The sequence below is a fragment of the Pelodiscus sinensis genome, chromosome 22 (genome assembly GCF_049634645.1).
Source record: "Pelodiscus sinensis isolate JC-2024 chromosome 22, ASM4963464v1, whole genome shotgun sequence".
Taxonomy (NCBI): domain Eukaryota; kingdom Metazoa; phylum Chordata; order Testudines; family Trionychidae; genus Pelodiscus; species Pelodiscus sinensis.
Window position 1 is genome coordinate 1,985,066 of NC_134732.1, and position 26,528 is coordinate 2,011,593.

General features: G+C 69.7%; 1 protein-coding gene across 1 annotated transcript in view; it reads right to left on the reverse strand.

Annotated features, from left to right (window-relative positions):
- ABCA2 (ATP binding cassette subfamily A member 2) overlaps nt 1-26,528 on the reverse strand; it is a 64,580-nt gene that overhangs the window by 13,096 nt on the left and 24,956 nt on the right. Inside the window, exons 2-18 of the mRNA XM_075906026.1 lie at nt 21,193-21,286; nt 17,543-17,654; nt 16,528-16,694; nt 15,496-15,623; nt 12,859-12,963; nt 10,958-11,143; nt 10,530-10,748; nt 9,095-9,417; nt 8,348-8,507; nt 7,521-7,649; nt 6,456-6,623; nt 5,014-5,110; nt 2,556-2,729; nt 2,363-2,465; nt 1,973-2,087; nt 349-539; nt 5-152 (exon numbers count right to left, since the gene is read on the reverse strand). Of these exons, the coding sequence (XP_075762141.1) occupies nt 5-152; nt 349-539; nt 1,973-2,087; nt 2,363-2,465; nt 2,556-2,729; nt 5,014-5,110; nt 6,456-6,623; nt 7,521-7,649; nt 8,348-8,507; nt 9,095-9,417; nt 10,530-10,748; nt 10,958-11,143; nt 12,859-12,963; nt 15,496-15,623; nt 16,528-16,694; nt 17,543-17,654; nt 21,193-21,286 (2,619 nt within the window). The remainder of the gene's footprint in view (nt 1-4; nt 153-348; nt 540-1,972; nt 2,088-2,362; nt 2,466-2,555; nt 2,730-5,013; nt 5,111-6,455; nt 6,624-7,520; nt 7,650-8,347; nt 8,508-9,094; nt 9,418-10,529; nt 10,749-10,957; nt 11,144-12,858; nt 12,964-15,495; nt 15,624-16,527; nt 16,695-17,542; nt 17,655-21,192; nt 21,287-26,528) is intronic.

The following is a 26,528-nucleotide window of genomic DNA, read 5'->3' on the forward strand; positions in this document are numbered from 1 at the left end:
CGGCGATGCACTTCTCGAAGGCCGTGATCTTGTCGTGGGCCACTTCCTCCCGGATGGCGACGTACATGTAGGGCACGTAGCTGAGGAAGTAGATGATGCCCCCGCAGGCCGAGGCCAGCTTGGCCTTGGAATACAGCACGGACACCAGGAAACTGGGGGGCAGACGGCGAGAACGGGGGCAGAGCGTCAGCCCCCCAGCCCTCTCCTCCAGAGAAACGACCCCCCAGAAGAGTCCTGACCCCCACCCCCACCCCAACAAACCCTTCCCCCGCTGGAGTTCTGGGGGGCATCCCCCGCATCAGCCCACCACCCCCTGCGTCCCCTCCCCCGCCCTGCCCCGGCGCTCACCAGAACATGATGGTGGCCACGGCGTAGACGGCGAGGAAGAGCCAGATGATGACGACGTCGCTGTGCATCAGGACCTTGCCGTACTTGAGGATGGCGGTGAGCGCGGTGACGGAGATGGAGAGCTGCACGAAGCCGGTGATGAACCAGGCCACCCAGTGCACTGCGTTGTTCAGGCCCATCATCTTCATCACCTGCACGAGACAGCGCCCAACCCTCAGCGCGCCCGGCTCAAGGGGCAGCCCCCCCCGCAGGGCCCAGAGGAACCCCCCCCCCCACACAGGGCCCAGGGGACACCGGAGCACGGACCGTGTGTCACCGCAGGGACCCCGCTCCCAGGGGACCCCCCCCGCAGGGCCCAGGGGAACCCCCCCCCCCGCAGGGCCCAGGGGACACCGGAGCACGGACCGTGTGTCACCGCAGGGACCCCGCTCCCAGGGGAACACCCCCCCCCCCCGCAGGGCCCAGGGGTCACCGGAGCTCACACCGCGCGTCACCGCAGGACCTGGCAAGGGGGGCATCATTCCTAGGTGCCCCTAGTGGTTGCCGGCCCGTGGCAGCGTGAGGCTGGGCCCTCCTATGGGAGTGCACCCGCCCAACCAGCAGGTCTCTTGGGCTGTGATGTCCGACAGCGCCCAGGGACCCCAGAGGGCGACTCCCTGCCCGACAGAGGAGCCTGCCCGCCGTGGCTTGGCACAGGCAGGCGGGGCTCACGCTCCTGGGGACTGGCACCGTGCCCAGCCACTTCCTCGTGCTCTCGTGAGCCGCCAGAGCCCTCCTGGCTCCTGAGCCAGGCTCTGGGGGGAGCCAGCGCCAGGCAAGGAACACGGGGCTGCCCTGGCGGGTTGTGCGGTTCCTCTGGCCCTTTGACACGCAGGGGTGCCCCCCCCATCTGGAGCCAGCAACCCGCCGCTGCCCGGGCCAGGCTGTGCTCACAGGGGATCCCTGCTGCCTTTGCACCGCGGAAGCGCCCGGAATGCTCCCCCCGGTGCCCCGCCAGCCCACCTGGAACGCTAATTCCCGGCGCCCTGCCCGGAACACTAACCCCCAGCGCCCCGCCAGCCCGCCCGGAACGCTCCCCCCGGCGCCCCGCCAGCCTAACCGGAAAACTCCCCCCAGCGCCCCGCCAGCCCAACCGGAAAACTCCCCCCAGCACCCCGCCAGCCCAACCGGAAAACTCCCCCCAGCACCCCGCCAGCCCAACCGGAAAACTCCCCCCGGCGCCCCGCCAGCCTGCCTGGAGCGCTAACCCCCGGCGCCCCGCCCAGAACACTAACCCCCAGTGCCCCGCCAGCCCACCCGGAACGCTCCCCCCGGTGCCCCGCCCGGAAAACTCCCCCCAGCGCCCCGCCAGCCCACCTGGAACACTAACCCCCGGTGCTTGAGCGCTCTGCTAATCCTGCCTCCTCCCCCGGCCATAGGAATGCTAACCCCCAGCACCCCACTGGCACACTAACCCTGCCTCCTCCCCCAGCCATAGGAATGCTAACCCCCAGCACCCCACTGGCACACTAACCCTGCCTCCTCCCCCGGCCATAGGAATGCTAACCCCCAGCACCCCACTGGCACGCTAACCCTGCCTCCCCCGCCCGCCAGGACACTAACCCCAGCGCCCCGCCGGCCCCACCTCCTTCAGCCGATGCTCCTTCTCTGCCACAATGTGCTGGATCATCATGGCCACCGAATAGACCCAGGAGATCACCATGCACAGGGGCATCATGTGCTCGATGACGAAGAGGAAACTGAGGAGAGAGCAGCAAAGCTCCATGGCAGGCTCTACGTCCCCGGGGGGGGAGGGGGAGCCCTGCACCAGCCTCACGGAAGGGAAGGGGAGCAGCTCGGGGCTCATGGATCCTGCTCCGGCCTGAGCCCCACACCCTGGGCCGGCACGTCACCGCCGGGACCCGGTCTCCCCTCGGGCCACTCCTGCTGGAGGCGCAAGGGCCTAGCTGGCCTGGCCCCGTGGGGCGGAAGCAGCGTCGGGTCCCTGCACTGACCCCTCCCCCGGGGTACTCACTCGTCCCTGGTGTAACACGGGTAGGGGAACATCTGCACATAGTTGCCGGGCTCCACCACGTCGTGGCCCACGAGGGTGTTGATTATGGCTCGCTCCATCATGTCTGAGGGGAGAGCGGAGAGCCCAGCTCAGCGTGGGCAGGGGCACCGGGGGCAGGGCCACACGGGCACAGCCACGGCCACGGCCCACTCACCCTGGATCCACACAAAGCCATAGAGGAAGTAGAAGCGCCCGCCCGTGTTGGGGCCCGGGCGCCAGTACGCCCGGCGGATCTCGTTGGTCTTCTCGGTGAAGCTGGAGTTCTGCCGGATCTTGTACATCACGTGGGGGGGCAGGGAGCCATCCCTGTTGGTCTGGAAGATCACACCTGGGGGGGGAGCAGGCTCAGAGCGCTGCCGGCCGGCTCCCGGACTAGCGCATGCTGGGACAGGCCGGGTCCCCTGGCTCCTTCTGCGTCCGGACATTACCCAACGTGACCCAGGGTCCTACTGACCTCCAGAGCAGGAGAGGAGGGGAGGGCAGGGGAGGGAGCCAGTAATGGCCATGGTGATCATGGCCATGCCCTGGTGAGCAGCTCCTAGGGCCGTGGTCACCAACCAGTAGATTGCGATCTACTGGTAGATCTCAGGGTATGTCTACACTACCCTCCTAGTTCGAACTAGCGGGGTAATGTAGGCATACCGCACTTGAAAATGAAGCCTATTCCACGAGGAGTAACAGTAGTTCGAACTAGGAAGCCTAGTTCGAACTACCTAGTTCGTGCCCCGTGTAGCCGTGCTGCACAGGGTTCGAACGAGAGGGGTTTTAAAAATGGCGGCTCCCCGCTTATGCAAATGAAGCCCGGGAAATTCAAATCCTGGGCTTCATTTGCAAGTGCGGTATGCCTACATTACTCCGCTAGTTCGAACTAGGAGGGTAGTGTAGACATACCCTCAGGGCTCTCAGGGTCTGTCTACACTACCCCCTAGTTCGAACTAGGGTGGGAATGTAGGCAACCGGAGTTGCAAATGAAGCCCGGGATTTGAATTTCCCAGGCTTCATTTGCATCTCGCCGGGTGCCGCCATTTTTAAGTGTCCGCTAGTGCGGACTCCGTGCCCGCGGCTACACGCGGCACGGACTAGGTAGTTCGGACTAGGCTTCACGAGGAGTCACGGTAGTTCGGAATAGGAATAGGAAGCCTAGTCTGAACTACCTAGCCCGTGCTGCGTGTAGCTGCGGGCATGGAGTCCGCACTAGCGGACATTTAAAAATGGCGGCGCCCGGCGAGATGCAAATGAAGCCCGGGAAATTCAAATCCCGGGCTTCATTTGCAACTCGGTTGCTACATTCCCACCCTAGCTCGAACTAGGGGGTAGTGTAGACAGACCCTGAGAGTAGCTCTTGAGCCCTCTCTGAACTGCGCGCCTGCGCAGGACAGTTACATTAGATTTCCTCATTTGAGGAGCAGCTACTCACCGAGCAACAGCACAGGTGAGTAGCTGCGAGGAATGGTGGGAGCTGGGAGGTCGGGAGGGCTGAAATACCCCAACCAGCTGACTGTGGCTTACAGCTGAAAGAGGCTGCCCCGCGCTCCAGCTGATCGGCGGCTTCTCCTCTGCGCCTGCCCACGTGGAGCTTGGTGCACCCCTGGCTGAGCGCCAAGGCCAGCTGGCCGGGAAGCCGCTTCTCTTCCCTCCAGCCCAGCGGCCCTGCGCCCAGCCCAGCAGCCCTGCGCCAGCCCAGGGAGGCTGCGTCAGGCTCCAGCTGTGCTGGAGCAAGCTTCCCAGGCTAAGCGCAGGGCCGCCGGGCTGGAGGGAAGAGAAGCAGCTTCCCGGCCAGCTGGCCATGGCGCTCAGCCAGGGTGCACCAAGCTCCACGTGGGCAGGCGCAGAGGGGAAGCCGCCGATCAGCTGGAGCGCGGTTCAGCCTCCTCTGGGCTGAAGGCCACAGCCAGCAGGCCAGGCAGCTTCTCCTCTGCGCCTGCCCATGTGAAGCGTGGTGCACCCTCGCTGAGCTTCAAGGAAGGGGCGGGGCTTCAAGGAAGGGGCGGGGCGGTAGATCTTGGCTTGGTCTGTCATTTAAAAAGCGATCTTGAGTGTAAAAAGGTTGGAGACCACTGTCCTAGGGCTCTGAATAAGACCTGCAGCTGCCTCGAGAGCACTTCCCTTGTGTTAGAGTTGGGGAAACTGAGGCACAGGGCGTGACTCGCCCAAAGTCGCCCAGCAAGTCAGTGGCAGGGCCAAGCCCAGCCTCCTGTTGGCTCCCAAGCCTGCCTTGTCCCTGCTGTGGACAATACGCAAGGGATTACTGGGAGCCTCCTGCCCAGGGGCAGCCCTCCAGCTAGCATTCATAAACCAGCAGGCGCTCCCTGCTCATGGCTTCCCCCTCCTGCACACAGGCCTGGGGAGGGATTGGCCGACCCCGCCAGCCGCCCAGCCTGGGTTTCATGGGGGATGGGCACTGCCAGCGGCGGTACTGAGCAAGCCCCGCACTGGAGGGGCTCTCGCGGAAGCGGGGTCCCAGAAGCCAGGACCCTGTGAGAGCTGAGGCCAGGGGCCAATGGGCCTCTCTGACCCCCAGTCCGACCCCCAGGGCAGCCAGGCAGAGCTGGCTCTCGCACTGCGCTCGGGGAGGGACGGTGTCCGGCCCAGGGTCCGGGGCTGGGCCGTACTGGCAAACACGGTGACGTTGTCCTGGTACGCCTGGTTGAGCGTGTAGTTGACGATGCTCTCCTCGTCGGGGAAGCCCTTGAAGATGTCCACGCTGACCTGGTGGGAGGGAAGGGCCCGGCCCGTGAGACCCACGAACGGCTGCCTGCTTCCCCACGGCTGCTCCGGGGCACAGGCCAGAGTCAGCTGCATCCAGACCCTGCCCCCGGCGAGGTGCCCTGCTGGCCTGCGCACGGCCGCCCCCAGCTGACCCTAAGGGGAGTCCAGGGAGCAGCCCTGCCAAAGGCGCTTGGCTCCACCCCGCGCCGGGATGCGGTCACGTTATCGGATTCTGAAGATCACTGCTGCACCCGTGGGGGGGGGGTTCCCTAAAAGTCTGCAGCAAGGGGGCCGTGTGAGGTGTCACATGAAAGCTTCTGTTCTTGTGATTCTGTACATGCCATTCACATACTTCTGACGTGTGTGGGGCGTTAGAAACACGCACGCCGGAGGGACGCTGGCTGAGCAATCGGCAAGGAGCGTTCAGCCAGTGGCTGTGCTAATTAGCAAGGGGACAACGAATCTCTAGGTGCCAATGCCCACCTCAGGACCGGGACTGATCCCTGCAATCCAGCCGGGCCTAAGGGCTGCCAGCATGGGACGCAGGGCAGGTTGTAGAACCATGTGACCTGCTACAGCTTGGAAGATGCCAGGGGAGGTAAGGAAGTGCCATGTGGCACCCTCCATCTGGTCTTGAGCTCAGCTCCTGATCCCAGAGGCAGCCTTGCAGGGAACCACGAGCCGGGAAGAGCTGTGGACCCGTCCTGACACTGGATGTACAGCAGAGACGTTTAAGATAGCAGCTATCACATCTCTGCTAAGAGCCTGGATCGAGAACTGGGTGAGTCGATACATGTAATGTATTCTCCTTAACCACCTCACTCTCGTGCTTTTCTTTCTTTTAGTAATAAACCTTTAGATTCGAAGGGATTGGCTCAGCCTGGTTTGTGGGTAAGACCTGGTTTGTGATTGGGACCTGTGGCTGGTGTCTTGGGACCGGAAGAACCTGTTCGGGGGAGGTGAGGTTGGGTTCTAAAACCCCTCACCTGTGTGTTAGGCCTGGGGCTGATCGGGCACGGGGAGAGCTGGGATGTCAGGGGGGTTTTGCTGGTGAGGATTCTGGCTGGCCAGGCAGGCAGCTGAGCGCGCGGTGTGACCGGTTTGGGGCCTGTTGGGAAGGTCTCCGGGCTGGGGCTATATGGAGCCTCGAGTCTGAGCAATTTGCCCCGAGTGGACGCCCTCGGCTGTGCCCGGACCCAGCCTGGTCCGTCACAGAGGCCCACGCCCAGCGGCCTCGGGCGAGAGTCCTGGCACAGCCGGCTGAGTGCGGCCTGCGGGATCTGAACCGCGGGGCCAGGCTCCGGGCAGGCCCCAGGCTCAGCTCCGTGGGCCGCGCCGTCCGCACCTTGGACATGAAGCGGATCCAGCCGCAGGCGGCGTTGTCGATGGTGTCCAGCTGCTGCAGCAGGGCGCTGGCGTTGGGCAGCGAGACGTTGCCCTCCAGGAAGCGGCGCAGGAGGCTGCTGTCCGAGGCGTTCAGGAGCTCGGGGTGTCTGTGCAGGTCGGCGGAGAACTAGGGAGAACAGGCCGAGGGCAGAAAGGGTGAAATGGGGCAGGGGGCTCCCACATCACACCGGCACCTCTCGGTGCTACTTGTGCAACTCGCACGGCGGGCCCCACCCCCGCCTCGCACCAGTGCCTGCAGCCGTGCTCTCACTTCTCCGACCCCGCTGCTCTCGCCAGCAGGGGCGCTGTACGCTGCCTTGCAGCTGGCCTGGCCGGCTCGGCTGTGCAGTGCAGGGTGCCAGGCACAGGGCACATGCCAGGCGGCCAGCGCACTGCTCACAAGGCAGCCGGCGGCAGGCCCGGGCAGGCCAGGAGCAGGGAAGGGGCCCAAAGCCGCCTCTCCCCTTCCCTGAGAGGTTACAGACCTAGCAGGGCTCCCCCCATTCTGGGGGGCTGGGTGGGAGGGGAGACAGCCCCAAACTTGTAACCCCCCTCCCGTCTATAGGCGCTCGCGGCCAGGACACGCCCCCTAAAGCGGAGCCCTGCAGGGAACAGCCCAAATGCACTTTGCTGCGGGGAGAAAAAACGGCCTGGGAATTTGAGGGAAAACCACCTTAAAATGTACGCGAGGGATGGAGCGAGCCCGATGCCTAGTGGGCGGCTGTGGATGGCACCTGTACGTGAGTGGAATTCAGACGCACTGTGCACAGTGACCCACTTGATGGGGGCTGAAGGAGCAGGCGGGAATCGTCTCTCTCCCGGGATTTGGGGGATCTAAGGTTTTGGGGGGAGCCGGATAAAGACGCAGGAGCGGGCGGGATGCAGCAGGGTGAAACACACGGACCCAGGCAGGGCGCGACCCTGAGGGCCGTTTGCTCCAGAGCGCTGGGAGTGCTTGTTAGCTGCTCAGACGCCGTGCGGCCGAGTTCTCCCCTCGGCTTTGCTCCCAACTAACCCCCCGCACCTCCTGAAGCCAGCGGATCCGGCGCTGCAGCTTGCCCTCCTCCAGGAAGGCCCGGATCTCGGAGGAGATGTTCAGCCAGACCTGGGCGTAGCGCGTCACGTTCCCGACGAAGGCAAAGGTCTCGTTGGCCTGCGGGCAGAGGGGAGGGCGGATGGCAGGGGCCACGAGGCCGGGGGAAGCATTAGCCCCGCGCCCAGCTGTTCACACGCTGGGGCAGGCGCTGGCTGGGCCGGGGCTGCTCGGTACCTACACCCCGGCCCAGCGTTACCGCTATTCGGCCAACCTAAGCCCGGATTAAACCTGCCCCAGGCACGTGTGGTACCCCCCGATTCAGGTCACAGCCACTCCCAGACCAGGCCTCAGGCCCACCCCGGTGCCACCGGCGCATGGCACGGCCCTCGCTGCCTGGCACGGCCCTCGCTGCCTGGACACTCACAGCGTGAGCAAGGCAAGCGCGCAGGGTCCTGCGCCAGCATCCTCACAGCCATGGGAAGCGCCGGGCCCCGGGGAACTGGCCTCCTGCCGCCGCAGAGGGACCGGCGCCGGCGCAAACCACAAAGGGAACCAGCTCCCAGGCCCAAGGCGCAAGAGGCCCGGCTGGGCCAGAGGCCTGCGGCGTTGGCTGGACACTGCCCCAGGCGCCTGCCCCGCAGCCCAGGCCGGCAGGACGCTCGCCGGAGCCCACAGCCCCCCTCCCCCGCTGCCTTCGGCCATAGGGCCCAAGGGCCCCCAGGGCTCCATTAAACCCGCCCCCGCCCAGCCCTGGCCCAGCCCCAGCGCCCGACGGCCCCCCAGCCAGGCCGCTCCCCCGCCCCCCAGCGCCTCACCTTCAGCACCACCTCGTCCACCTCGGTCCCCACGGGCGAGTAGAGGATCTTGGGGTTGCTGGTCATGAGGTGCACCAGCAGCCCCAGGTTGCGCTGCTCCTTGCTGGTGAAGCCCAGGGAGCTCATGTTGCCCTGCTTCAGGGCCTCCGGCTCGATGGTGCTGGGAAGGGAACCGTCGGGGTCAGGCCTGGCAGCAGGGGCGGGCGGCGGGGGGGAGTCGCTGCCTGGCGCTTCCCAGCCTCCCCCCGGGCCCGGTCGCAGGTTCGCCTGGGGGGGGGAAGCGCAGTGCCCGGGCGGCAGAGTGGAGCCCTCAGGCAGCAGCCGGTCTCGCGCCCCCAGGAGGGAGGGCTCTGGGGACGGGCAGCCTGGATTTCCCACGGCCCGGCTCTGCGGTGGGGGGCCCAGGCCCGGGCCGACGTGGCCTCTCCGGCTGCCCCGGGAGGGAGGGCTCTGGGGACGGGCAGCCTGGCTTTCCCACGGCCCGGCTCTGCGGTGGGGGGCCCGGGCCCGGGCCGACGTGGCCTCTCCGGCTCCCCAGGCAGCCCTGTTCCCGCGTCAGGGCCCACACGAGCTGCAGGCACAGGAGGTGGAAACAGCCCAACCCCCCTTCCCGAGGGCACCGCTGCCCCCTCCTCCCCACCACCCGTAACCCGGCCTCCCAGCCCCCCCACTCCTCCGGCTCTGCCAAGGGGCCTCGCTGCGGCCCGGCTCCAGCAGCCCCAGGGGCGCCCGCCCGGCCGCTCCTACCGGTTGTTCCCGCACAGGATGGGCTGCAGCCCGGCCCAGAGCTGCACGAAGGCCGCGCACTGGCCCTGGGGGTTCTCCCCCACCGGCTCCCTGTCGCCCTCCTCCACGGTGGCGTTGACGCCGGCGGTGAAGTTGCCCCCCCAGCTGGTGCTGTTGGGGGCGGGCGGGGGCGCTTTGCTGGCACAGGCGCCCTTGGGCAGCAGCTTGGCCAGAGCCGAGAGGATGCCCACGTCCTTGAGGACCTTCTCCAGCTCCAGGAGGTCCTGCAGGAGGGCGCGGAGCCGGTGCTGGGCTGCCGTGCTGTTCACCTCATCCAGCCGGAGCTGCCAAGCCGAGGGGGAGGGGCTCAGCAGCAGCGCAGGGCGCCCAGGGCCCGCTCCCAGCAGCTCCCGGTGCCCGGGGCGCAGCCAGGACAGAGCCAAGGAAACGCCGAGCGCCATGCAGCGCCTCTGCCCCCGACCCAGCCCCCCGGCCAACGGGGTGCGGGGCAGGGCTGCCGGGGCCACGGAGGCTGGCGGCAGACTGACCGGGATGGAGCAAGCGCTGCCCGAGCCGTGGCTGGAACGCCGCTGCCTGGGCCCGCAGGGGCTGCAGGTGAGTGATTTTCACGGACGGCTTGAGCCCAGCAGGCCACAGCCCAGACACAGGGCACCGCATGCTTACGCCATCCGCTGGCAGGGCACGTACCCGGCAGCCCAGCAGGGGGCAGGGCACGTACCCGGCAGTCCAGCAGGCCACAGCCCAGACACAGGGCACCGCATGCTTACGCCATCCGCCGGCAGGGCACGTACCCGGCGGCCCAGCAGGCCACAGCCCAGACAGAGGGCACCGCATGCTTACGCCATCCGCCGGCAGGGCATGTACCCAGCGGCCCAGCAGGCCACAGCCCAGACACAGGGCACCGCATGCTTACGCCATCCGCCGGCAGGGCATGTACCCGGCGGCCCAGCAGGCCACAGCCCAGACACAGGGCACCGCATGCTTACGCCATCCGCCGGCAGGGCACGTACCCGGCGGCCCAGCAGGGGGCAGGGCACGTACCCGGCAGCCCAGCAGAGGGCAGGGCACGTACCCGGCAGCCCAGCAGAGGGCAGGGCACGTACCCGGCAGCCCAGCAGGCCACAGCCCAGACACAGGGCACCGCATGCTTACGCCATCCGCTGGCAAGGCATGTACCCGGCAGCCCAGCAGGGGGCAGGGCACGTACCCGGCAGCCCAGCAGGGGGCAGGGCATGTACCCGGCAGCCCAGCAGGGGGCAGCCCAGACACAGGGCACCGCATGCTTACGCCATCCGCCGGCAGGGCATGTACCCGGCAGCCCAGCAGGGGGCAGGGCACGTACCCGGCAGCCCAGCAGGGGGCAGGGCACGTACCCGGCGGCCCAGGCCAGCGCGTCCGAGCCGGGCAGTCCCAGGCAGGCAGTGGGGTCGCTTACCCTGCTGATGACTTTGTGCGTGTCCAGCTGCTCCTGGAGCTCCGTGGCCAGCTGCGTGAAGCGCTCCCGGCGGGTGCCGGCGCTCCCGTTGCAGACGCTGGCGCGGTAGGCCCGCAGCCAGGGGCGCCGGCTCTCGGGGACGGCCAGAATCTGCCGCAGCACCTCCTGGTCCGGGCCGCAGGTCAGGCGCTCCAGCACGGCTGGCGCGAAGAGGACGCCCTGCGGAGACAGGCTGTGCTGGCGGGCGGCTCCTCGTGCCCGGGCAGCCTCTCGCCCTCCCCGCAGCAGGGATCCCTCCCCAGCTCCGCCCGACCCACCGCCAGGAGCCCCATGGCCAAGCGCGGAGCAGGGGGATCCCAGCTGGTGACCCTTCTCCCGTGGGGCTGGGGCATGCCCCCAGCTACCCCCCACCGCTCGCAGCCCCTCACCTCCATCTCCTCCACAAAGGCCTGGGGGCTGTCGGGCGCGGAGGCCTCCGAGGGGGCGCCGGCCAGGCCCAGGGCCTGGGACAGCAGGTGCAGCAGGGCCTGCCGGTGGGCAGCTCTCTTGGGGTCGCGCAGGGCCCTGTGGATCAGCCCGTCTTCCAGGTTCCTCCACCCGCCCAGGAGGTTCTCCTGGGAGCAACGGGGGGCAGAGGTGAGGCTGTGGGGCAGGAGGCGCGAGCCCTGCCAGGGTGGGAATGAACAAGGCCCCCCGCTCCCGCAGGCTTTTAGCAGGGCAGCGGAAAAGCAGCATCTTGGCTCCCTGCCCCTCCAGCGCACGGGCCGTGGGGCAGGGAATCCCCCGCCAAGAAGAGGACGAAGCCGACCTCGGCGTGGCTGCCGGGCGAGGCGACCTGGGCAGGTCCCTTGTGGCCCCTGGCGAGGGCCCGGGGCGGAATGCGGGCAGCCCAGCTGGGCGTAGGGGACGGTGCACAAGGCAGAGCGAGCCACCGCGCCCCACGAGGCCAGCAGCACGGCCACGAGCAACGGGCCACGGGCCACCCACGGGCTCAGCCTCCCCGCCCGGCACAGCCCCCGCCGGGCACCTCCCCCCGCGGCACCAATGGCAGAGCCAGGGCCCGGCTCAGCCTCACGCGCCGACACTTGGCCCCGGCTCCTCCGTCCCGGCAGCTGCGGCTGGGCAGGGCCGGACCCGGGTCCCGCTCGCCGAGACTGGAGCAGCCCCTCGGCCTCCCGCAGGGCCGGGGCTAATGCGCTGGCGGGCAGCGGGGCGATGCTGGGGTGGGGTGGGCAGCGAGACAGGGCAGCCAAGCAAGACCCAGCCGCAGTGCGGCCCTCCCGCCAAGCCAGCCCCCTGCCCCCCAACTTAGCCCATAGCCTGCCCCGACCCCCGCCCTCTGCCCCCCAACCCAGCCACGCAGCCAGCCCCCTGCCCTCCAACTCAGCCACATAGCCTGGCCCCGACCCCCGCCCTCTGCCCCCCAACCCAGCCACGCAGCCAGCCCCCTGCCCTCCAACTCAGCCACATAGCCTGTCCCCGACCCCCGCCCTCTGCCCCCCAACCCAGCCACGCAGCCAGCCCCCTGCCCTCCAACTCAGCCACATAGCCTGTCCCCGACCCCCGCCCTCTGCCCCCCAACCCAGCCACGCAGCCAGCCCCCTGCCCTCCAACTCAGCCACATAGCCTGGCCCCGACCCCCGCCCTCTGCCCCCCAACCCAGCCACACAGCCAGGCCTCTGCCCCCCAACCCAGCCACGCAGCCAGCCCCCTGCCCTCCAACTCAGCCACATAGCCTGCCCCCGACCCCCGCCCTCTGCCCCCCAACCCAGCCACGCAGCCAGCCCCCTGCCCTCCAACTCAGCCACATAGCCTGCCCCCGACCCCCGCCCTCTGCCCCCCAACCCAGCCACGCAGCCAGCCCTCTGCCCCCCAACCCAGCCACACAGCCAGCCTTCTGCCCCCCAACCCAGCCACAGCCAGCCCTCTGCCCCCAACCCAGCCACACTGCCAGCCCTCTGCCCCCCACCCCAGCCACACAGCCTGCCCCCCAGCCCTCTGCCCCCCAACCCAGCCATGCAGCCTGCCCCCCAAGCCCTCTGCCCCAACCCAGCCACTCAGCCAGCCCTCTGCCCCCCAGCCCTCTGCCCCCCAATGCAGCCACGCAGCCAGCCCTGTCCCCCAGCCCTCTGTCCCCAACCCAGTCACAGAGCCTGGCCCCTGCCCCCAACCCAGCTACAGAGCCTGCCCTCCTTCCCCTCCCCTCCAATGCAGCCAGCTGCCACACCCTCCCAGCTGCCACACGACCAGGCAGGCAGCCCACGTCCCTCCCAACCCCGGCCCAGCGAGCGCTCGAGCCGTGCCACGTACCCCCCGCCCCCCACCTCACCTCCAGCTGCAGGATCTTTTCCCCGGCGCTGAACCGGCCCCAGGGCTCCCCCACGCCGGCGTCCTCGGCCGAGGCTGGCGCGGCGCCGAAGAGGAGGCGATACACCTGCAGGGGCAGCCTGCGTCACCGCCAAGCGGGGCAGCCCCGGAGGAGGCGCCGAGAGGCCCAGGCAGAACCCGGCAGCCTGGGGCCAGCCGCTGGGTGGGGGGGGGGGAATCGTCCCACCCCCCGAGGGCGGGAGAAGCCAAGGGCCCGACTCCGTGAGCCAAGCGCAGGCGTCCCCTGCCCTAGCGAGCCCAGCAGGGCCGACGGCCACCACGGGCCACGGGGCAAGGGGGGGCGGTGGGCGGGCGGCCTCAGCTCTGCCCAGGCCCCAGCGTGCGCCCCCCCCCCCCTTGGAGCCCCAGGGAGCGGCCCAGGACTCCAGCCACTGCCGCAGCAGCGCGCTCTGGGCCCCGGCTCGGTCTGAGATTCCAGGGCTGGCCGCAGGGCCCGCTGAGCGACCCGCCGGGGTGCCAGGACGGGGCAGGCAGCCGGGAGGCCCCTCTGCTGCTGCAGACCCGGCCCTGCTACGGCTCTTGGAGCCCCGGCCTGGGCTCACCCCGGGGCGCCCCCTCCCCTCCCCTCCCCAGGGCCCGCGGGGCAGCAGGTCTCAGCCTGCGGCTAGGCAGGAGCAGAGGGCAAGCGGGGGAGCCCAGGGCTGCCCGAGGAAGTCACTGCCCCGGGGCGAGACCAACCCTGCCACTGCCAAACCCGGGGGCACTGGGACCCCGGCACCAGCTCGCAGGGCTACCCCCGTGGGGCTTCCCGGCCACATCCAGGCCCACTCACCCGGGCCTTAGCCCTGCTCCCTCCCCGCCAGGGGTCTGAGTGCGGGGGAAGAGCCCCCCTCTCCCCCGGATAGCCCCCCGCCTGCCCACGGCCGCCCCTCGGAGAGGGGTCCCCCCCCGCCCCCCCTGCCTGCCCACGGCTGCCCCTCGGAGAGAGGTCCCCGCCCCCCCGCATAGCCCCCCCGCCTGCCCACGGACGCCCCTCGGAGAGAGGTCCTCGCCCCCCCCACATAGCCCCCCCCGCCTGCCCACGGCCGCCCCTCGGAGAGGGGTCCCCGCCCCCCCGCGTAGCCCCCCCGCCTGCCCACGGCCGCCCCTCGGAGAGGGGTCCCCGCCCCCCCGCGTAGCCCCCCCGCCTGCCCACGGCCGCTCCTCGGAGAGGGGTCCCCGCCCCCCCATAGCCCCCCCGCCTGCCCACGGCCGCCCCTCGGAGAGGGGTCCCCGCCCCCCCCGCGTAGCCCCCCCGCCTGCCCACGGCCGCCCCTCGGAGAGGGGTCCCCGCCCCCCCCGCGTAGCCCCCCCGCCTGCCCACGGCCGCTCCTCGGAGAGGGGTCCCCGCCCCCCCCGCATAGCCCCCCCGCCTGCCCACGGCCGCTCCTCGGAGAGGGGTCCCCGCCCCCCCGCATAGCCCCCCCGCCTGCCCACGGCCGCCCCTCAGAGAGGGGTCCCCGCCCCCCCGCGTAGCCCCCCCGCCTGCCCACGGCCGCCCCTCAGAGAGGGGTCCCCGCCCCCCCGCGTAGCCCCCCCGCCTGCCCACGGCCGCCCCTCAGAGAGGGGTCCCCGCCCCCCCGCATAGCCCCCCCGCCTGCCCACGGCCGCTCCTCGGAGAGGGGTCCCCGCCCCCCCGCGTAGCCCCCCCGCCTGCCCACGGCCGCCCCTCGGAGAGGGGTCCCCGCCCCCCCGCATAGCCCCCCCCGCCTGCCCACGGCCGCCCCTCAGAGAGGGGTCCCCGCCCCCCCGCGTAGCCCCCCCGCCTGCCCACGGCCGCCCCTCAGAGAGGGGTCCCCGCCCCCCCGCGTAGCCCCCCCGCCTGCCCACGGCCGCCCCTCAGAGAGGGGTCCCCGCCCCCCCGCGTAGCCCCCCCGCCTGCCCACGGCCGCTCCTCGGAGAGGGGTCCCCGCCCCCCCGCATAGCCCCCCCGCCTGCCCACGGCCGCCCCTCAGAGAGGGGTCCCCCGCCCCCCCGCGTAGCCCCCCCGCCTGCCCACGGCCGCCCCTCAGAGAGGGGTCCCCGCCCCCCCGCGTAGCCCCCCCGCCTGCCCACGGCCGCTCCTCGGAGAGGGGTCCCCGCCCCCCCGCATAGCCCCCCCGCCTGCCCACGGCCGCCCCTCAGAGAGGGGTCCCCGCCCCCCCGCATAGCCCCCCCGCCTGCCCACGGCCGCCCCTCGGAGAGGGGTCCCCGCCCCCCCGCGTAGCCCCCCGCCTGCCCACGGCCGCTCCTCGGAGAGGGGTCCCCGCCCCCCCCGCATAGCCCCCCCGCCTGCCCACGGCCGCCCCTCAGAGAGGGGTCCCCGCCCCCCCGCGTAGCCCCCCCGCCTGCCCACGGCCGCTCCTCGGAGAGGGGTCCCCGCCCCCCCGCATAGCTCCCCCGCCTGCCCACGGCCGCTCCTCGGAGAGGGGTCCCCGCCCCCCCGCGTAGCCCCCCCGCCTGCCCACGGCCGCCCCTCGGAGAGGGGTCCCCGCCCCCCCGCGTAGCCCCACCGCCTGCCCACGGCCGCTCCTCGGAGAGGGGTCCCCGCCCCCCCCGCGTAGCCCCCCCCGCCTGCCCACGGCCGCTCCTCGGAGAGGGGTCCCCGGCAGGCCCCTACCTCCTTGAGGTCCACGCTGGAGCTCAGCAGCAGCTGGGCCGTCTCGTTGGGCAGGGAGAGGTTCCGGGTGAGGAAGCCGAGCAGCTCGCCCCGGTCCTTGGCCGCAGAGCCCAGCGTGAAGCCGGACACTGGGGGAGCGAGAGAAACCCGGCGGCGTTAGGGCTGGAGATTTCACGCAGGGGCCCGAGCTGCCCGGAGAGCTGGGCACGCGCCGCTCTGGGGGGCTCCGACACGCGGGCGAGCCCCCACCAAGGGCCAGCGCTGCTCATGGCCCGCCCCAGGCCCCGGCAGGACTGACCCTGCCAGGCTCTGAGCCGCGCCACGGCTGGGGCCTGAACGAACAGCAACCCCGGGGAAACGCGGCCACCGTGGCCGACCAGCCCTCGCTCTGCTGGCCAGGCAGCAGCACCGGGGAGGTGGGAAGCAGGCCAAGGCAGGCCCAGTGCGGCTGCCACGCCGCTCGCCCAGGGCGCCGGCTCCGGGGGCTCCGCTCCCCTTTTCTCTGCGCTGGGCATGCGAGACGTTCCCAAAGCGGCTGCAGGGGGGCAGAGCCCTGGGCCCCTCTCGGGCTCCACGGGCGGGGGACACGGCCCCGGCCCCACGGGGCTGCCTGAGGTAACGGGCCCCTGGCACCACGGACGACTCCGGCCCGTCTCCATGACGGCCGTCGGCAACAGCCCCGCGCAGGCAGCCCGGCTGTCCTGGTTGGGACAGAGGGGCGGGTTAGCCGCCCGGGGACGGCTCCGGAGCAGAGCAGAGCGGGTCAGGCAAGCAGGACTCAGGGAGAGGGGCTGCGGGTCCAGGCAGGCTGAGGGGGAGGGGGAGAGGATCCCGCCCAGCACCAGGCAGCACTCAAGGGCTGGCAAACCCCTGGTTTAAATGCCCCTCCAGGGCCAGCCCGTCCACGGCCCCCCAGCCCTGCCCCCACGCTGCAGGAACGCGCAGGGGGGCTCCGCGAAAGGCAACGCTGCCCCTCCCGGGGCAGACCCGGCTCCCAGCCGAGCCCCTGGCCCGCCACCCCCCCGCCCCTACCGGCCCCGCTGTCGAAGTGCGTCTCCATGGAGCTGGGCTCGCTGCTGCCGAGGGCCTCCAGCTGCCGGCGCAGGGACTCCAGCTCCTCCTCCAGCCCCGCGTGCTCCGGGTCGAACAGGTTGCTCTCCTCCACCACCTCATTGAGCCGCTCCAGGAGCTGGGTCACCCTGGGCCAGAGCGGAGAGCAGGGGCCTTAGCGCAAGCCAGGGCGGCCGGCTGGGGGTGCGGGGGGCAGGCGTCGGCCAGGCTGGTGAACACAAACAGGCCGCCGGGGCCAGGCTCCGAGCACGTGTCCTCAGGGGAGTGCCCTCCTCCCTCAAGGGGTCGGTCTCCCTGCACAGCCCCAGGCCCACAGCCGCCCCTCAGCCCTGCCCCTGCCCGACCCCTCCAGGCCGGGGCTCGCCGGGCGGCCGAACTCCTCCCAGACTCAGCCAAGCCCGAGGCAGCGAACGAAGCCAGCCGGCTGCCCCCCGCTCTCCACTGGCCCGCCTGCCCGGAGCAACAGCGCCCCACCCGCTGCCGCGCCCAGGAGGGAGCCCCCAGGGGCCACGGCCCACTCTGGTCTGGGGCGGGAGGCTGAGGAAACCAACCCAAGAGCCAGAGCAGCGTCCAGGGTGGCCCTGAAGGGAGGGAGGGAGGGATTTTGTCCTGCTGGGGGCTGGCTCGTGCCCTTGCCGGATGGGCGCCCAGCGTCGGGAACCCGGCGAGAGGGCCCAGGCCGCTGGGCTAAGCGGAAGCCTGAGGACGGGGTCCATGCAAGCGACGGCCGGCGGGGGCCAGGAGCCAGGCCCTGCAGCGGCCCCCGCAGCTTCTCTGAGCAGCCACGGGCGAAAGGTTCAGCCCCAGCGCAGGATCAGTCCCTCCGAGGCCTGCGGAATTGCTCCATAACCCTGCCAGCGGGCTCCGCAGCCCGGCCTCGTAGCTGGGGCAGGCCCGAGGGGCTCGCCCCTCTCCGGCGACTGCAAACCGCCCCCGGAGAGGGGGTGTGGGCGGCGCCCCTCGTGCTCGGACTCACGTGGAATTGGAATACTGCAGGAACCCGAACTCGTCCCTCTGGCCGTCGGGGCACAAGGACTGCATCACCGGCAGGATCCCGGCCGAGGTGAGCGGGGCGGCCGTGTAGAAGGCTGGAGAGGAGACAGTCCAAGGGCGGGGAAGGCGGAGGGGCAGGGGAGGGGGACAGACACCCAGTTCAAAGAGAAGCACGAGCGCTGGATCAGTACGATTACCGGCTAATAGGTTATTCTACCGATGGAAGGAGGTCAGAGGTCACCGAGCCCCACTCTGTCACGTTACCCCTGCGAGGCGTCCAGTGGGTCCCCCGGCCTTGGCCTGCAGGAACGAGTCCGGCGTCCTCACCGGGCCTGAGTGTCCCAGAGCGGCAGGGGCGCGAGGCTCATCTCCAGTTCCACTTTGAAAGGGGCCGGCTGCAGGGGCCCCACCCCCAGCTCCACCCAGCGGGGCGCGGACGTCTGACCTCCACCCGAGGAAGCTGCAAACCCAGCGGCTGCGCCCATCAGCCCCGTAACGAATCTCAGAAATCCGGCTGAATTGTCAGAGAGGAGGGGACAGGACAGAGGGGGAGCAGCCGGCGCTAGAGCCCCAGAGCCCTGGCTCCAGCGACCTGCGGCTGGCCGCCGAAGCACAGGAGTTACCAGGAAGCAGGGATGGCGAGGCAGGGAGGGGGCAGCAGGGGGATGAGAGCAGGGGGATGTTACCAAGCGGCCTTGCCCCCCCCGGCACTCAGGAGGAACCGCCCCGTTGGGGCAGCCCCCCGGCTCTTGTCTTAGGCCATCGCTGGTCCCCGGACAAGCCAAAGAGTCCACACTAGATAGCAGAACCAGCAAGCGGTGGGGCATCGGCTCAGGGGCCCTCAGTGGGGGCGGGTAGCGAGCCAACGGATGCTACTAGCAGGCACTGGCTTCCTACAAGAGCATCCAGCAGGCACCCTGGGAACACAGCCGGACTTGCCCACAGCCTGGCCCCACTGCCGCTGGGGAAGGGGCCCAGACAGAGCGGGAGCCCCCCACCCAAGGGTGCTGGGGGATCGGCATGCAGGAGCAGCTGCTGCTGGGTGTGGAAGGCAGGCAAGAATCCGGGGGGGGGGGGGCTGGAGGGGGAGCAAGGGCTAATAGTGCTCCGGGGCCCTGGCACTGCTCCCCCCTTCTGGGTGCTGAAGAGCGAGCCGGGGGCGGGGTCTGGTGCACAGCCCCCCCCCCCCCGAGCCAGGGCGGAGGAGAGACGGGGGCCAGCGGAGCCCCTCCCAGGCAGGTCCAGTCGTCCTGGGCGGGTCGGAGAGTGAGACCCCCCAGCTCCATCCTTGGGGGTCAGTCGAAGCAGCCCCAGGGACAGGGCATTGGCTTGCGGCTCAGTCCCCCCCGGCGAGGGGCTGAGGGAACGGGGCTGGCCCAGCGACTCCGGTCCGGAGTCCTTCCTGGAGCCGCCCAGACCAGCCCCGCAGCCTGCGCGAGCGAGTAACCCAGCAGGGACTGGCTGGGGCAGACCCCGAGCCCGAGGCCAGACAGCCCCGGTCACCCCCCGAGGCAGCAGGCCCAGGCTCACCGGGCACGCTCCAAGCAGCACTAAGGGCTGGGACTGGGGGGGGGGCAGGGATATAGCAGCCCAGGGGAGAGTCCGGGAGGGGCTCTGCACTGCAGATGGGCAGACGATGGGGGGGGGGGGCCCTGCTTTAACCGCTGCAGAGCCCACGTCCCGGGGGCAGAACCTTGCTCGACCCAGCGCGGAGGCGCCACGTGGCGGGGCCCACAGAGAGCAGGGCCGGGGGCGCTGGGGCACAGCACAGAGCAGGACATGGGCGCCTCCTCTCCGCCAGCCCCGGGGGGGGGGGGGGAAGGCTCAGGTTAAGTGTGTGTTAGTCAAAGCCACCAAGAAAGCCGGGCCACCATGGCTGCCGTTTCCCAGGATGCTTTGCCCAAGGGGAGCAGGGCGCGCCCCCCAACCGAGCACTTACAGACTGGAGCATGCAGTGGCAGCGTGGAGGAGAGGCAGACGGGGGAGTGACGACGGGGAAAGAAAGAGAGAGCACGTGAGAACAAACCAACCAGGCCAAGCGCACGTCGGGGGGCAGCCCGGCCCTCTGGGCCCCCCTCCTGCCCCGCCCGGCTCTCCATGCGCAGGATTGGCTGAAAGCGGCTCAGGACAGCCCCGCTGCGCCAGGAGCCGCTCCGCTCCCACCCTCCGGCCCTAGCCAAGCCTGCCCCAGTTCCCAGGCGGCAGCACAGGGCACAGCTCTCTGCGGGGGTGGGGCAGGGTCTGGAGGGGACGGGGTGCTGGGAAGGGGCAGAGCAGAGCTCCCCGGGACACACCTGCCCTCCGGCCCAGCTGCCATTTCTGCCAGCTTCCCTCCGGCTTCTCCAGCCTCCTCCCCTGGCAGGGCGCAAGCCCTCGCTCCATGGCACCGGCCAGCCTGCCCCTGCCCCTTCCTCGAGCGCTGCCCACTCACCAGCAGAGGCAGGCCCAGAGGAGACCTGCGGTGAGCCAGGCAGGCAGCGCGGACTAGTGGGTAGGGCATCAGAGTAGGCACTGGGATCCGAGCTCAGTTCTGGGCTTTGCCCCTGACCTGCTGTGACTTTCACCGCCCAGTGCCTCAGTTTCCCCTGTTTGCTGGGTCTAGTCAGACGGGGCGCTCTTTAGGGGGCACGTAGCCCAGGAGGATCCCAACAGCATTCGGGGAGTCTAGGCGCTAATGTACCAACGGAGAAACCCTGCCCGGCCGTTCGTGTCCTGGGGTGCCAGCCTTCCCCCATGCCCTGCTCCTCCCAGCCGGGGTCCAGCCTGGCATTCCCACTGGAGGGGCGGATCTGCTGGAGCTGCAGGCTGGATTGGCTCTCAGAAGTCCCCGTGGGGCTGCCCCCAATGTGCCTGTCAGACCCCTCTGCCCCCGCCCCGGCCTCTGGGCGCCCAGCCCCCGTCTGCAGGGCCAACGCTCAGGGACGGTTCCTGGCAAGGACGTGGAGCCAGCGCAGCTCTGGGCGGCTCTGCTGACCCCTTTGAACAATCCCACACAGCCGGAAGGGGTAAACCACGAGAGGGGGTTGAGTCGGGGGGCAAGGACCCCGCTTTACCCGGGAATGGGGGCCGTACAACCGTATCGACTACAGTCGGCCAACGAGCCGCTGCTCAGTCCTGGCTCACGCCGGGTCCCTGCCCTACCCCCGCTGCGGCTCTGCCAGCCTAGCAAGAGCCGGGCAGCTCGTACTGCATTTCAAATGCAGCCGTCCCGGACCAGCACGGGCCAGGACCGAGCCAGGTCCAGCAGCCCCTGTCTGCAGAGGGTCCCGGGGAGAGCTGGGAACCCCCACGGACAGGGGCTGCTGCTGGAGCAGCCTCTGCCCACGGCCAGCCCAGGCCGCTGCAAACGGGGGCTGCTTCGCGGCAGCCTCCCCTACCCTCACCCAGCAAGGGGGCGGGGGCGGGGCAGGTGGCACCACAGAGCCGGTGCTGGGAGGAACCGGCTTTTAAGCCGGCGCCCCCAGCACTGGCTCCTGTCCTCCCCCCCTGCTGCCCCGGATACAGAAGCAGCCGGGGTGGGAAGCGAGCAGTCGAGCCCTCCACTGCTCACACCCCTCGTCTGTGCCGGCACCGGGGGGTCCATCCCCCCGAAGGCAGGGCGCTGCCTCCAGAGCCTCCCTGGCCCCCACTCACCTTCCTTCACGGGGATGGCGGGCTTCTTCTGCCGCAAGCCCAGCAGGATGAAGAAGAGGACCAAGGGGATGAAGATCTCGAAGGCCAGCACCCACTGAGGAGACAACGCACAGGGGGCCGTGAGCTCCGGGGCAGGTGTTCCGCCCCCACCTCCTGCGGGATCCGTCCAGCCAGCAGGGACTTGGCTCAGGCTCTCGGGGGCCACAGTCTGCTCCGTGACCCCTGTTTATTGAGCCTGCCGGCCGGAGCCCACACCCCCGGGGCCCTGCGCCCCTGGCCGGAGCCCCCCGCTGCCCGCGCCCCTGGCTGGAGCCCCCCGCTGCCCACCCCTGGGGCCCCGTGCCCCTGGCCAGAGCCCCCCACTGCCCGCGCCCCTGGCCGGAGCCCCCCCGCTGCCCGGGCCCCGCGCCCCTGGCCAGAGCCCCCCCGCTGCCCGGGCCCCGCGCCCCTGGCCGGAGCCCCCCGCTGCCCGGGCCCCTGGCCGGAGCCCCCCTGCTGCCCACCCCCGGGGCCCTGTGCCCCTGGCCAGAGCCCCCCGCTGCCCACCCCCGGGGACCCGTGCCCCTGGCCAGAGCCTCCCGCTGCCCACACCCCTGGCCGGAGCCTCCAGCTGCCCACCCCCGGGGCCCACACCCCCGGCCCAAACCCGCTGGCCTCCCTGAATCAAGGGCAGCCGGGGCGCAAGGGGGGCGACAAGGGGCTCAGTGCTGGGGCCCCCCAGCCCACTGCTCAGCATGGCAGCGTAGAGGTGCGGGGCCCAGATCCTGAGCAGTATTTAGGGTACAGAACCCATGGCAGTCGGGTGCCCCATTACCTTGGGGGATCTGGACCTAGCTGCCTTTCGGCTGCTGGACAGACACCAGACCACACACCCGCCTCGGACCCCTCGTGACTGAGTTTGGGGGGGCTCATCCTAGTGCCCAGGGATTCTAAGCCAGGCCCCCCAGGAGAACCTGCTCCCGAGCTGGAGTGGCAGCAGATCTGGGAGCAGGGAGCCCAGGGCTGGCTGCTGGATCATGGGGGCTGAACACGGGGGGCGGCTGTGGGAGAGTCAGGGGCCCAGGGTGAAGGGTAGGGGACGGAGCTGCCTGTTGACTGGGTGTCTTTGGGGCTGCAGGGGGTTGAGACTGGGCCCGGGCGGTGGCCAGCAGCCCAGACTGAACCTGGCAGGGGAGTGGGGCCACTGGGGGGCTGCCTGTTGACAAGTGTCTATCGCGAGAGCCCAGGCGTTACGTGCTGGGGCGACAGGGCTCACCAGGGCACTGTGGCTGCAGGAGCCAGGGCTCAGCGTGCAGCGTTTCTTCAGGCACCTGCACCCCGGTGCCTGGCAGGGGCCCCCCAGCCCCACAGAGCGGGAGCTCGTCTCAGCAGGACACAGGCGGGGGCCATTACACATCAGCAGGGACTCGGCTGCACTCAGGGGGTCTGGCTCGGTGTGGGGACGGGAGCCCCAGCCCAGGTCAGCCTGGCGTGGCAGCGTTACCGGCGTGCAAGGAGAGCTGAGCCTGGTGGCCAGGTGTGCACGTGGGAACAGGCGTGCGCCTGCAGGGGAGAGGGTGGGATTCTGCACGCGCCGGGAACCAAGCCGGGGGAGCGTGCGACCCCTGCACACGCCCGGCCCCAGCGGGCCAAGGGACAGGGTCTCCGAGGGGCCGGGAAGTCGGCAGCTGGTGACCGGCTCCCTGCTGCTGAGTCAGCCGCCGAGAGGAGCCGCCGGGGGAGGAACAGCACCTGCCGTGTGGGGAGAGTTTCCAGCCGCTCCCCGTGCGCATGACCCAGCCCCCCACCGGCTCCAGGGACGGGCTGCAGCACAGGAAGCAGGGCCCGGCCTTGGGAGCCCAGTCGGCCAGCAGCTGTGCCAGGCCGGGCAGGCAGGGCAGAGCGTTCCCAGCACGGACACGGGAGCCAGCCAAGCCGGAGCTCTCTGCTCCTCCCCCAAAGGCCTCTGGCCCCCCAGGCCCAGGCCACGGGGCCCTGCTTCCGCCGAGGGTGCTCGCAGGGTTTAGTCGGGCTGGCGACCTTGACCGAGTTGGCCCCAGCTCTGCCAGTGGCATACGCCCCCCCCACCTCTCAGTGGCTCCAGAGAGGCTGCGGCAGTGCTGCTGGGCCAGACACCCCAGGGCAGCCAGACGGCTCAAGGGCTGCTCCCACCTAGCCCCTCCAGGGAACTGGCTGGAGCGGGCCCCAGCCTTCTCAAGGGGACCTGAAAAGGGGCAAGTGGGGGACCCTGCCCTGCTGGGATTCTCTGGTGCACCGAGAGTGAGGGACTTGGTCTGCCCCCGCCTGTAACTCTAGGGCCTGGCAGAGATTCGCTCCCCAGCGCTGCCCTCCGGGGGTGGCAAGCAAGGGGCGAAGGGCCGGACGCGGCTTCGTCTGCACCTGCAAGCGGCCGACAGCGCCTGTGTTGCTCACGGCTGCCTAACTCCCATGAGAACAGCTCTGTGGGGAGAGGGCAAGCGTGACTGTGATGGCGCGTTGGGGTTTCCCCGCCTCCTGCACCCCGTAGTGGCACGAACAGACCCCCCCAGCCAGTAGAACAGGGGAGTTTATTGCTTCTCCAGGATACAGCCCAGCACAGATGGAATCTGGTTCCAGGGCAGGCCTAGGATGCCTCAGCCCCCCTTGAGATGGGGGAGCCTGGGCCCCTAAATTCCAGCCCAGGACCAGCCTTCCACCTTCCTTTGTTCCTCTCCCTGGGGGGTAGCTGGTCAGACAGGTTTGGAGCCCCCTTTGCATAATGACTCACCCCCTGCCCTGCTGGGCCGTGCTGCAGCCAGCAGCCAGTGGAGGTCACTCACAGCCCACTGCCCAGCAACCAGCAAGGTACCCCCACTACGTCACAGTGACCACAACCCACTCGCCCGCCAACTCAGACAGAGCCGCTCGGGGGGGAGGGGGGCTGCCAGAGCAGGACAAGGGGCCACGGCCACATGGGCCTGCTGCTAGAAGCTGCCAAGCTGAGTCACCCTGGTCCCTGCTGGTGCTGCCAGCGCGTCTGTGCCCGGCTCCGCTCCCCAGACGTGCCACGGGCCACGCCGCAAACAGGGCCACGCCGGGCCACGGGCCACGCCGGGCCACGGGCCACGCCGGGCCACGGGCCACGCCGCAAACAGGGCCACGCCGCGCCACGGGCCACGCCGCAAACGGGGCCACGCCGGGCCACGGGCCACGCCGGGCCACGGGCCACGCCGGGCCACGGGCCACGCCGCAAACAGGGCCACGCCGGGAACAGCCTGGGGCAGAGGCAGGCTCGGGCAGTATGGCTGCCTTCTCAGCTGGCCGTAGCCCCACAGGTTAGAAAGGAGCGACTCACCTCCGCTGCTTTACCCCTCCCTGTGTCCTGCTCCCCAGCCCCTTCGCCCCAGGCACCGCTCCCCGCCAGGGAGCCAGCAGCACCACTCTGCTCCCCCACTGGCTCCCCTTCCTCTCTGCAGCAGCTGAGCTAACGCCCCGTTCCTGGCTGCTCTCCCGGGCCTGTGCAGCCAAGATGCAGCCAGCTGGCACGAGCCCCCGGCAGCGCGGCAGAGCCTGGGCTCGGAACCACCTGCTCGCGGGGAAAGGAAGGGGGTGAAATGAAGCTGAGAGCTGCGGCGATGGGCACCTGCCAGCACACACTGCCCCTTCGAGCCGCGCTGCTCGCAGCATGGGGGGGGGGGGCCTGGCGAGCCCAACAGAGCCCAAGCAGTGATGGAAGAGGGCGCAGGAGCCACCTAAAGCCATCCCTGCCCACCTGGGCACAGGGCTAGAGGGGCCAGGCCCCATGGTGGCCACAGGAGAAGGTGCCAGGGCACATGCCAGTCTGCAGCGGGGGGCACAGGGTCAGGGTGCGGCACACGGGGGTGCGTGGGAAGGGACCAGCCCTGCCGCAGACGTGGCGCCACCTATCCCGCTGCGCAGGGTGGGGTTCTGACACATCCCGTGGGCCCCAAACAGGTGGCCGGCCGCAGGCCAGCAAGCACAGCACCCCAGGACCCCAAGGCACAGGCAGCCTTCCCAATGGCACCCTGGGGCGCTTCCTGCCTGGGGCCAGGGTCTCAGGGCTGCAATCCACAGGACACAGTGCCTGGCTCTGCTGGGTGCAAGGGAGCTGGTCTCACCAGCCTGCTCCTGACGGACCCCACAGCGAGCGCCCGTCTCGGCGGCTGTCTGGGTTCACGTGTGTGTGTCTGGCCATGACTCACCAGGAGCTGAGACTCGTTTGGGGGAGGGAAGCAGCCGAGCTGCTCTGACTGCCTCTCCGCTTTAAACAGCCGCCCCCACATGTTCGGCAGCACACTCGTACTGGCGCACGTGACCCCCGTTGAGCAGCGCGTGTCCCCGTGCCCTGCCTGGGTGCTCTCAGCATTGCTTGCTGTTACCCACGGTCCTTTCTCCAGCGGCAGCTGCCCAGAAGACAGACTCCCAGGCCAGTTGAAGCAGAAGAGGCTTATTAATGAAAACAGCTATGAGAACACACAAACAAATCAATATCCACACAGCTCAAGTCTCGGCTTTAACCTTCGTGTCGACCAGACTACAGCGCGCAGCGGCATCTAGTGGCTGCGTGTGTGTTGCAGGTAACAGATCAGTACAATCCCCGGGCACGGATCACACAGGCTGCACCGTGGATTGTTCCCTGGGGCCTGTAGCCCCTCCCACATAGGCCACGTGAGCCAAGGGAGATCTCCGTTAGGTGTGCGCAGTGTTGTCTTCAAGTCGTCATTGTCAAGTCCAAGTCGAGTCTCGAGACCCTAAAGTCACTTTCGAGTTGAGTCTCAAGTCGAGTCCCAAGTCTTAATTTTAAAAATGTCCAGTCACTTTTGAACAAGCCAGCATGATCGGCATTTTCGGACAATTTTTTCACCAAGTCGATTAACAAAATTAGCAAGTCTCGAGTCGAGTCTCAGGTCACAGACAATGAACCCGAGTCGAGTCTCAGGTCACACACAATGAACCCGAGTCGAGTCTCGAGTCGAGTCTCAGGTCACAGACAATGAACCCGAGTCGAGTCTCAGGTCACAGACAATGAACCCGAGTCGAGTCTCAGGTCACACACAATGAACCCGAGTCGAGTCTCGAGTCGAGTCTCAGGTCACACACAATGAACCCGAGTCGAGTCTCGAGTCGAGTCTCAGGTCACAGACAATGAACCCGAGTCGAGTCTCGAGTCGAGTCTCAGGTCACAGACAATGAACCCGAGTCGAGTCTCAGGTCACAGACAATGAACCCGAGTCGAGTCTCGAGTCGAGTCTCAGGTCACACACAATGAACCCGAGTCGAGTCTCGAGTCGAGTCTCAGGTCACAGACAATGAACCCGAGTCGAGTCTCAGGTCACAGACAATGAACCCGAGTCGAG